General features: G+C 50.8%; 1 protein-coding gene across 1 annotated transcript in view; it reads right to left on the minus strand.

Moving 5' to 3' along the window:
• The window catches only part of MUC16 (mucin 16, cell surface associated), a 108,419-nt gene extending 98,812 nt beyond the window's left edge, over positions 1 to 9,607 (minus strand). The window contains 1 exon segment of the mRNA XM_057311252.1: positions 5,908 to 9,607. Within this exon segment, the coding sequence (XP_057167235.1) occupies positions 5,908 to 9,607 (3,700 nt within the window).
• Positions 9,608 to 11,268: the final 1,661 nt, after the last annotated feature.

The following is an 11,268-nucleotide window of genomic DNA, read 5'->3' on the forward strand; positions in this document are numbered from 1 at the left end:
CATAATTACAGAAGAGCTTCTCGTTGATGGTGGGACTGCTGAATCGATTGGTCTCAAGCAAAAGCATTTGGTGATACTCTGTCTCCGTCACCTACAATATGTGATTTCGCCATTGGTTAATTTTTTCCCTCCCACGTTTTAGACTCCATAAGTAAAATCAGGATTATCCCATGGATTACTATATCAGATTAGTAAACACATACAAATAATACGTCTTCGTTATGTACTTTGTCATTTTCCTTTATCATTCCTTTATAACTATCATCATGAGACTTCATATCTGGGGAGGGGAAAGGTAGGCTCTTACTGGAAAAAACTGAATTTGGACCCAAGGATGCTGAAAGTGTCACTAGTTACATAGAGAAAGTAAGTGATCCTATGAGATATGTGGAACCAGAAGGACATTCTTAGAAGGAATTCTCTCTCCTCCTCACCGAGTAGTAGCCAGCAAACCTCAAAATGCCAATGCAAGGGAAGTCAGGAACAAGGTTCTTACTTGTAAATGGAATAGAGTTATCAAGACTTGGAGCTAAGCTGGTCTCTACACCAGGGGAGCTCTCCTCAGTGGCTATAGTCACAGCTACACCATCTGCGGTGACCTTCGGTGGCCTGGCCAAAGAAGTTATCTCAGAGGTCCTGTCTTCTCCCACAGTAGTGCTCAGGGACCAGAAGGAATCTTCTGGGGAGCCAGTGCCTGGGGAAGCTGTGGTTTTCTAGGATTGAATGTTTATGGGTGATGTGGATGGTGTTAGTCCTGGGGTAGGTGGAGGAGAATTAGGGGTTCTGGACCTCTCTGCTTTGGAGGAAATAGAAGAAGCTGAGGTTGAACTTAGGGCAGGCTCCAGGGAGGACAGAGATTTGGTCTCTTCTTCAAAAGGAGGTCTTGTCTATGATGGAGCCTCTAATTCTGTTCCTAGGAGTGGCGTTTCTGAGAGTGAAAAACCCTGAGTCTCAGCAGAGGGGACCCTTCCCAGGAGGTTGTGGTGTCCAGAGTAAGAGTACTGTTTGCTATAGTCCTAGATGGGCTTGTTGGTGTGTGGACAGTCATGTGTAAAGAATCTGCCATGGGAGGGGAAACAGAATGGCTGATGTTGGTTCTGCCTGGGATGTCAGTGTCAGCCACTGCCTGAGTAAATCTGGGCCAGGTACTCTGTCACAGGAAGTGAACTCAGTCCCAGTGACTTCAGAAACAGCGTCATAGAACATTTGGGAAAAGACCATGCTGAGTCTGTGCCTATGCTGGAATCCTGAGAAGTACTAGTCTCCCTCAGTCCAAGAGATTGTGAGGAACCAGATTCTGCCCCAGTTCTTGCAGACTTAGGAAGAACAGAGGCTGAAATGTAAAGGCTGGTGGCCTCCATAGTGAAGCTGCAACCATTGGTGGTGTGACCTTGTGTGATTCTGAGCGGGTAGGAACAGAGGAACATGGTTAGCCCCAGAAGTGGCCACCACTACATCAGTGAAAGGATGAGTTCCCTCTGTGTCTGTGGGGGTCTCAGAAGCAGCTAGTGTCTCCGCTGAGGTATTGATCCAAGTTGGAGAACTGTTCTCAATTTCTGTGCTCTCATGTGAGTGAGTGACCCATCAGTTGGCCGAAACCCCCATCATCTCAGTGGTCAGTGGTACCTCTCTTCTGAAAATGGGTGACATTGTCATCTCTAGGGTAGAAGGCTTCAAGCTCTGTCCCTTGGAACTCATACTCAGTCAGATTTCCTTCAGGAGGGGTCACTGCTCCTGGGGACTTGTGCCCTGACATTGTAAATACCATGGTGAAAGTTGAGGGAGAACTCTGTTTGCCCTCCATGCTGGTAAGGACTGGTGTTCCTATAGATGGCCACTCCTGTGTTGCTGGCCATCCAAGAATGCTTGTCCCCATCTGTCCTGGACCCTGAAGAGAAGGCCTATATTGAGTTGGATAGGCTGGTTTCAGGCTCCAGAATGAGTTCCTGGGAACTTGTATCTCTCTGAGCAGTTGACCGGTGATAGATGCTGATGATGGGTATTAACTAGTTGTCCAGGTCAAGGTAGATGCAGGGTCAGGCAGAGTATCGAGAAAGGGATCATTTACATAAGGCTGTGTGCTTGGATTCTCAGAAGTGATGGAAACATATAGTGTTGTCAGTCTGATCTACTCCTGAAGTCTCAGCAAACATGGTGGTCATCTGCTGGCCATCAGGAGAAGTTGTGACGTGATACGGTGTAGTTGTTCCCTTAGCCCTCCATTGCTAAAAGATGTGCTCATGATTTTAGGAAGTATTAGTGATTGTGGTGAGGTTTCCCATGATTATAGATTAATACCTTTGAGTTTGTCCTGAGAGAACATATAACAAATCTTGTTTCTGACCACCTGGGGGAGAGTCTGTCCCTTCTTTTCTACACGTACTGCTCCTTCCCCATACCTGGCCTTATTCACCCCTGCCTGTGGTCCCTGTTCCTTGAAACCCTTGACCACTGAGTATTATTTCTAAGGAATTAGGCCGTAATTTAACACCCATCCTTTCTTATTATTTCCCATTTTGGAAACTCCTGTTTGGCCTTTAAAGGAAGCCAAGTGCAGGGAAAATTAGAGTATAAAATAGGTCAGTCTCCAAACCTCTATTACTTCTTCCTGACAAGAGAGAACCATTTCCTTTTCAGAAAAACCTCTGGGACACAGAGTTGACTTTCTCATGGCATCACATCTTCCAAGATGGTGGCTTTTTCCCATGTAAGGATCATTCCAGGAGCCATCAACCATCCCTGATCAATTCTTTTTTTTTTTTATTTAAGATTTTATTTATTTATTTGACAGAGAGAGACAGCAAGAGAGGGAACACAAGCAGGGGGAGTGGGAGAGGGAGAAGCAGGCTTCCTGCCGAGCAGGGAGTCCAATGCGGGCCTCAATCCCAGGACCCTGCGACCCTGGCCTGAGCCGAAGGCAGACGCTTAACAACTGAGCCACCCAGGCACCCGTCCCTGATCAATTCTTATCATGCTAGTTTTGGACTTCTTTCAGTAAGAGCCACATACTAATGAACACGTTTCGAGCACAGAATGGTCTCTTGTGCTCTTGGAGATACTTAAGACCCACATTGAAGAAACAGGGCCAAGAGACCTACATTCTTAGGAGAAATCCAGGTGGTACCAACTTCTCAGACTAGTTCTAACAAAAGCAGAGTTTACCGTAGAACAGAAAACATGGTTTCTCGAAAGACAAAGTTAGGCAGCAGTTATCATACCTTCAGGGTCGACCACTGTCACAGGTGTCGAAGGATCACCGTTCAGCCATGAGGAATTTTCATGTGTGGGCAAGTTAGTAATGGACACCACAGTCCCGTCAGTGCCTGTAGGAGAGACAGGTGGGTTGGATGGATATTGGTCAGTTTAGAAGGAAGGCACTCGAGAAAAATCAGTATGTGCACACTTTGGAAACAAAGATTATTTACAAGGAAGTGTTATTCAAAGGCTAGAGACAGGAGAACATAGCATTAGGGTAATTTGAATGCCAACCTTGCACAAGAATTTTGCCGTGAGTTAAAAATTGAGCTACCCTGTGACCCAGCCATTGCAATACTGGGTATTTACTCCAAAGATACAGACATAGTGAAGAGAAGGGCCATGCACCCCAATGTTCTTGGCAGCATTGTCCACAATAGCTAAATCATGGAAGGAGCCGAGATGCCCTTGAACAGATGACGGGATTAAGAAGCTGTGGTCCATATATACAATGGAATATTACTCAGCTATCAGAAAGAACGAGTTCTCAACATTTGCTGCAACATGGACGGCACTGGAGGAGATAATGCTAAGTGAAATAAGTCAAGCAGAGAAAGACAATTATCATATGATTTCTCTCATCGATGGAACATAAGAACTAGGAAGATCGGTAGGAGAAGAAAGAGATAAAGAAAGGGGGGTAATCAGAAGGGGGAATGAAGCATGAGAGACTATGGACTCTGAGAAACAAACTGAGGGCTTCAGAGGGGAGGGGGTGGGGGAATGGGATAGACCGGTGATGGGTAGTAAGGAGGGCACGTATTGCATGGTGCACTGGGTGTTATATGCAACTAATGAATCATCGAACCTTGCATCGGAAACCAGGGATGTACTGTATGGTGATTAACATAATATAATAAAAAAACATTAAAAATAAATAAATAAATAAATAAATAAATAAATAAATAAAGTAAAACAGAAGATAAAAATAAAAATGTGCCGTGAACAAGCACAACGGAATAAGATATTAATGGGCAGTAATTGATCCTCTTCTCTCTTTAGTTTCAGCATCAAAGGAATCCAAATAAAGTCTGGAGGTCAGGGGTATCAAAGAGCTGGTCTATTCTATAAAGAATGGGCTGGTCAAAGAGGTATATGAGTGAGGCAGATGGCTGCCCAGGGGACTTCAAGTCAGATATTCCAATAGGACATAGTGGAGGGCATACAGTAGAGAGTGTCAGGAAAGACTGTCAGATCCCTGATGGGAAGCTGTTTGTTTTCCTGGTAATAACAACTAAGGTGATGTGATCAGTCATCGCAGGAAGACGAGACAGACACAGAAGCCACATACTTCTATTCCCACCAGTGTTCCCGAGAAGGATCGCCCCCCAGGGATACCTAGGGAAACTTAGTCATGATGGGCTGATTCTCCTCTGGGTGAGAACAGGTGACCCCGAGAAGAAGTTTCAAAACCTAAACATAAAAAGGTAGTATTCTACCATAATGTGGAGTGATTCTCCTACTAGATATTTACCCCAAAGCATTAAAAGGACTCAAACGGATATTTGTCACTAATGTTCATAGCAGCATGATTCATGAAAGACAGAAGGCGAAGACAACCCAAATGTCCAACCATGTGTGAATAAACAAAAGGTGGTGTATATTCGCAACGGGATACGATTCAGCCTTAAAAAGGAAGGAAACTCTGACACCTGCTACCACACGGACGAACCTTGGAAACATCATGCTAAGTGAAATAAGGCAGACACAAAACGGCCAATGCTACGTGATTCCACGTACGTGAGGCACGCAGAATTGTCAGATTCATGGAGACAGAAGCAGAATGGTGATTGCAGATGCGAGGAGAAGCGGAAAAGGAGGAGTTAGTGGTTAATGGGAACAGAGTCTCAGTTTGGGAAGATACCAAAGTTCTGGAGACGGATGGCGGGGACAGTTGCACAACCATGGGAATGTGCCGAATGTTGCTGAACCATAGATTTTACCTCAATAAAAGAGAAGTCTTTTAAAAATGTGACATGCGTGCACTGGGTATTAATGCAACTAATGAATCATCGAACTTTACATCAAAAACCAGGGATGTACAGTATGGTGACTAACATGATATAATAAAAAAACATTAAAAAAAAAATGTGACATGCGTGGGGCGCCTGGGTAGTGCAGTTGGTTAAGCTCCGACTCTCGGTCTCAGCTCAGGTCATGATCTCAGGGTCCTGATCTCAGAGTCATGAGATCAAGCCCTGTGTCAGGCTCCATGATGCGCGAAGAGTCCGCTTGTCCCTCTTCCTCCCCCTCTACCCCTCCCCGTGCTCATGCTCTCTCTCTCTCTCAAATAAACAAATACATTTTTTTAAAAAAAATATGATATTCATCAGGAATGGCTACAAAGCCCAACATGGATGAGCAACCCCACACTCTGGGTACAAGCAGGCGACTTCTACAGTCATCTAGAAAACCAGATACAGGGAGCTAAAGCGGCCACCGGGCCAACTGGACATTTCCCTGCAGCCAGAATCCTGAATGAATGCAAGTCAAATACCTTGTTAAAAACAGGGCACGGATTTCTTACCATGTTCAATGACCAACCAAGGAAAACAAACCCATCTCCAAGGAGGCAGATGTAGCGGGTCCTTACTCATGAATGGGGCAAGCTGTCAGATCAGGAACAGCGGATTCCTGACCCAGGAGTCTCACCTCTGCGGGGTGGGGCCTCTGACAATGCAAAGGTGGGTGTCCGGGGGGGCTCTGTCTCAGCTCCAGAAGAGGTTAGCGCTCCTGACGAAGTTACGGCCAGCTCAGTCTCTGCTCCCAGGCTGCCGTGCTCTAGCCCCCCGTTTCGAGTCTTGGGAGAAGGGTGCCTAGTCCGTACCAGAATGCGGGTAAAGGCTGAGGAGGAGACCCAGGTCGAGGCTGTGGGATCTAAGGGAAAGGCCCGGGTCAGGGCTGTGGCGGACAGATCGGAAGCATCAGGACTGTTGCTAATGGTGGGGGATGTGTAAATAGAGGAATTTATTCCCCCTGCAGAGGATGAGCGGGACTGCGGCACGGTGGAGCTTGTCCCTGCATCCTCGCCAGTGCCCACGGAAGACGTGGCCACGGGGGGAGACGGGGAAGATCTCGTGCCCAGCAGTACAGAGGCCAAGGAGGAAGCAGTCTCCCCCATTGTGGGGGAGATGCCCAATGCAGCGGCCACCTCGGGGGACACAGAAGAGGTGGAAGAAGAGGATCCTGGCCCAACTCTCCTTACGGTCAGTGATGATGCTGACCAGGGGCCGCTTTGCCTTCCAGGAGTGCTTGGAGTTAAAGGCAGAGATGAATTCCCTTTGGCGACTAAACTTGTTCCCAGATCGACCATGGTTTTTCCACGGTCAGATGTCTGAGTCACCGCTCCGCTGGTTTCCACGGAGCTGGAAGCGAGACGCGGAGCCTGTGTAGACCACTGGGGAGGTGAGCTTGGCTCATCTTCAGGCTCAGAGCTGACCGGTCTTGCTGCCTCTGATGGTGTGAGTCCCTTCTTGGATGTCGAAGCAGTGAGTGCCGCTGGGGACGTGGGCTCTACTGATGGAGGAGTAATGGGGAGGGGTGGAGATGAGCTCTGTCCGGTTTCTGTGCTGGGGGGGCCCGGAGGTCTGGATTCAGACCCGTCGGTGTTGCCTCTTGTCCCCCAGGCTGTGATACCTCTAGTTGAAGTATCTGGGGGTGAATAAATCAGTGAGGTGGATGCATCTGTTTCTGGGCCCAGGGTGAGCCGGTGGGAGGCTGTGGCCATGCCCCCTCCTCGGTGCTGGCCCACGGTGGTCAAATCTTTTTTTTGGAAAGCACTGCTGTCTACCCCCGGACTTGAAAGTTCACGGGAAGGTACACGTGTAGACATAACCAACGTTGTCTCGGATGGACTCGGACTTGAGGCATCAGGGGCAGCAGAGGCCGCGTCCTCTGTCGAGCTGGTACTCAGCCATGTGACCACGGGGAGAGACATAGTGAGAGCCCCCAGCAGAGAAGTGACTGTGTTCTCCTTACTTGTCAAGGACTCACCCGAGGCATCGGAGGTCAGTTCCCATGTGCTGGTTCCAGAGGTAGGGGAGACAGAGGCCGCTGCAGACGCGGGTCGTGGGGTGGACTGCGTCCTGAATCCAGGGGACTTTTCTGCCAGATCTGTGCCCTGGGATCCAGTGGCGTGTTCAGCTGTCTCTGTGCTGGTCCATGCTCCTGGGGCTGGGCTAGTGGGACCCGGCGTCCTTGGGATTTTAGGGCTTTCGGGGTGAGTAGCTGGGCTGGGGGACCCTGTTCTTGCGTAGGTGCCTGTGGTTGTGAGCTCCTTCACTGGGCGGGAGGAGGAGACCTGAGCTGAACGTGTCGCGCTGGGATCTGGAGGGGTGACATATATGGTACCACTGGTGCTGGTCTTTCCAGGAACGGACACCTCAGGGGGTGATCCAGAAGAGTAAGACGTCTCCTTAGTGTCCATTTCTGCTAGTGATACAGCGGTGGTGGTCTTCACGGGGGGAGAGGCGAGGGGTGGGTAAGAACCAGTTTCTACCACCGTGCTGGGACGCTCTGAACTGGTGCGTGCTCCGGGGCTGAAGCCGGATGAGTCTGTTGACGCCGGGTGGGTGCTGGAGGCAGGGACTCTCTCTTCTGACAACCCCACTGATGGGGCTGACATACCCCGGGGAACGGTGGCACGTCTCCCTGCATCGGGACCGGCTGGGGGCTCCCTAGGTGATGAGGACGTCTTGGAAGGTAAGTTGGGCGGGTCCCATACACCTGTTAGCATGCCTGCGGGGGTGCTACTCTGGGGTACCGACGTGGTGGTCACTGCGGCTTCGGCAGCAGAAGCAGAAGGAGAAGAAGCCGGAAGGCTGGGCCAGCGACTTCTCATAGAGCTGGGCTCCGGAGGTGACTGAATTGTGGCTGTTTCTGGAGTGAGAGGTGGGCTGGTCTCATCGCCAGAAACCGTCATCCTTGCAGGCGGCACAGGATAGAGGGCATCAGACGACGTACCAGGCGAGTGGCTTGTCTTCCCCACGGTGCTGGCAGCAGCCGGGGACTGAGACGCGGTTGCTGAGACTGGGACCCTGTCCGTGGCCAAGGCTGCATCCGTGGACGTCTCGGTGGGGGATGTGGTTCCAGAGGGCAGGTGCGTAGTTCCCAACTTTCGGTGGCCGCCAGGTCCCCTTGTGGGGTGGACCCTGCTGGAAGCACCGACAGCGGCTGGGCCCCCCGTGTTGCGTGTTGTGAGCGTGGCCGTTGAAGGTTCCCTCGGAGACATTCCTTCCACGGAGCTGGTGTTTAGGGGACTGATTCTAGGAACCACACCGGTAGCAGCAGGGGGAGTGGCAGCGGCTGGAAGAGAGCTTCGTGCGGAAGGGGACCTTGTCTCAAATTTGGGACTGGTCTCCGGCCGGGCGCTATTGCGAAGGGCAGGGGGATCATTAACCGCGCTCTCGTGGGTCTGTGACCTCGCTGCCGCGGAAGTAAAGGTGGAGGCCCGAGATGATCGAGAAGCTGCAGGAAACTCAGGGCCCGCTGAGTCTGTGTTGGTCTCTTCTGAGGCAGGGGAGGGCGATGGAAAAAGGGAAGTTCTCATTCTGGAAACGCTGGTGATGCTGAGGGTTGTGGGGCCACCTGCCGGTTCCGACGCCAGAGTCCTGGGTGTGTCTGGGGCTTCGGGGGAGGTGCTGGAGGAGAGCACCCTCCCCACTGTCCCTTCCCCTGGGGGAGAGGGATGGGCCAGGGCAGAGGTCAAAGTTGTAACTCTCCCAGAAGCACCTGCTGCTGTATTTCTTGGTGTCATGGGAAAAAGGGTCCCTGCGGTCAGAGAAGAGGTCACTGTCTGCACTGAGAATGTGCTGGAGGCTGACCCTTGATCACCCAGATCTGGAGCAGGCGACAGCGGAGATACACGGGAGGCTGGCGTGGCATCTCCCTCAGAACCAGGCTCAGGGGAGGCCGAGGGACGTCCAGTGTTGGACAGAGTCAGTCCTGGGCTTGTCGGCTCCCTGGAATCTGGGGTCGCCCTAGCTGCGGTCTCGGGATAAGTAGGAGAAAGCATCTCAGGTGATGAGTGAGTCCCTTCTGTTGTACTTGAACCAGCGGCTGTGCCCGTCTCAGCTGGAGAGGCGACGGGGGCACTTTTCATGGTCTGACTCACACCTGTGGGTGTCTCAGATGAAGTGGTGCTTTCTGGGGGGGGACTGGTTGTGGCCCTGCTACTCCCTGTGCTGCTGCTTCCTGTCACTGTGACCCCGGTGGGGACAGTCTGCCAGTGGGTGATGGGGTCACCTCTGGCTTCCATGGCTTCTCTGGGTGAAGTTCCTTTGGGGGGGCTGCTCTTCAGAGCGGAGAGCCCAGGGACTTCCTCAGGAGGAGAAGGGCTGACGGCGGTTTCCATGATGTTTGATGCCACTCCAGGATTTGTCTCTGTCCACCGAGCGTGCCGGGGTTCACCAGTGGACTGAACTGAGCCTGCCTGGGTCTGTGACATGGCTGTTGGGGTGCTGGGAAGGGGTGCCCTGGGGTGCTCAGAGCTCCCCGGGGCAGCCATGCTGGTGCTGTACCCTGGGTGGGGTGAGGACACCTGAGCATCACCTGTCGCCCTGCTGGTGACAGTCAGATTGTTCTCTCTTCCAGGAGCAGAGGTTCTGGTCGTGGTCTCAGCTGGGGAGGTAAAAAACAGGGCACTTTTGTTCACTGTGGTCACACCAGCAAGAACCTCACATGGCAAACTGGTGCCTGTGTGTGTCCATGTGGATTCAGTGCTTTGGCCTCGTGGTCCGGGATGGGGTAGGAGCACCGGACCCAAGGAGGCCCACGGGGTCAAGCAGGGACGGGTCAGCATTTGCCTTTTGGGGGCAGGTCTAAGACTTGGCCCCTGAGAGCAGGCTGCTGGCTGCCAGTGGGCTCCCTGAAATTTTTTCTGTTGCACGATATAACTGGGATCTCTGCACTTTGTGTCCCTAACGATCCACCTTGCCTCTGCCTCTTACACCAGTTCTCAACCGAGTTCTGACTCCCCACCCCCACCCCCTCCTCGCCGGGCCAGTTTGGGTTTTTACAACAAGTGATGCTCTGCTGCCACCTAGTGGCAGAGGCCAGGGATGCCGCCACAAACCCCAGAGGCTCAGACCAGCCCGCCCTGCAAAGAAGACTGGACCCAGAAGATATGAACAGACACTTTTCCAATGAAGACATACAAATGGCTAACAGACACATGAAAAAATGTTCAAAATCATTAGCCATCAAGGAAATTCAAATCAAAACCACACTGAGATACCACCTTACGCCAGTTAGAATGGCAAAAATAGACAAGGCAAGAAACAACAATTGTTGGAGAGGATGTGGAGAAAGGGGATCCCTCCTACATTGTTGGTGGGAATGCAAGTTGGTACAGCCACTCTGGAAAACAGTGTGGAGGTCCCTTAAAAAGTTAAAAATTTAGCTACCCTATGATCCAGCCATTGCACTACTGGGTGTTTACCCCAAAGATACAGACGTAGTAAAGAGAAGGGCCATATGCACCCCAATGTTCATAGCAGCAATGTCCACAATAGCTAAATCGTGGAAGGAGCCGAGATGCCCTTCAACAGATGACTGGATTAAGAAGTTGTGGTCCATATATACAATGGAATATTACTCAGCTATCAGAAAGAACGAGTTCTCAACATTTGCTACAACATGGACGGCACTAGAGGAGATAATGCTTAGTGAAATAAGTCAAGCAGAGAAAGACAACTATCATATGATTTCTCTCATCTATGGAACATAAGAACTAGGATGATTGGTAGGGGAAGAAAGGGATAAAGAAAGGGGGGGTAATCAGAAGGGGGGATGAAGCATGAGAGACTATGGACTCTGAGAAACAAACTGAGGGCTTCAGAGGGGAGGGGGGTGGGGGAATGGGATAGACTGGTGATGGGTAGTAAGGAGGGCACGTATTGCATGGTGCACTGGGTGTTATACACAACTAATGAATCATCGAGCCTTACATCGGAAACTGGGGATGTACTGTATGGTGACTAACATAATATAATAAAAAATCATTATAAAAAAAAA

This window comes from Ursus arctos, unplaced genomic scaffold (assembly GCF_023065955.2).
Source record: "Ursus arctos isolate Adak ecotype North America unplaced genomic scaffold, UrsArc2.0 scaffold_14, whole genome shotgun sequence".
NCBI classification, from domain to species: Eukaryota; Metazoa; Chordata; class Mammalia; order Carnivora; family Ursidae; genus Ursus; species Ursus arctos.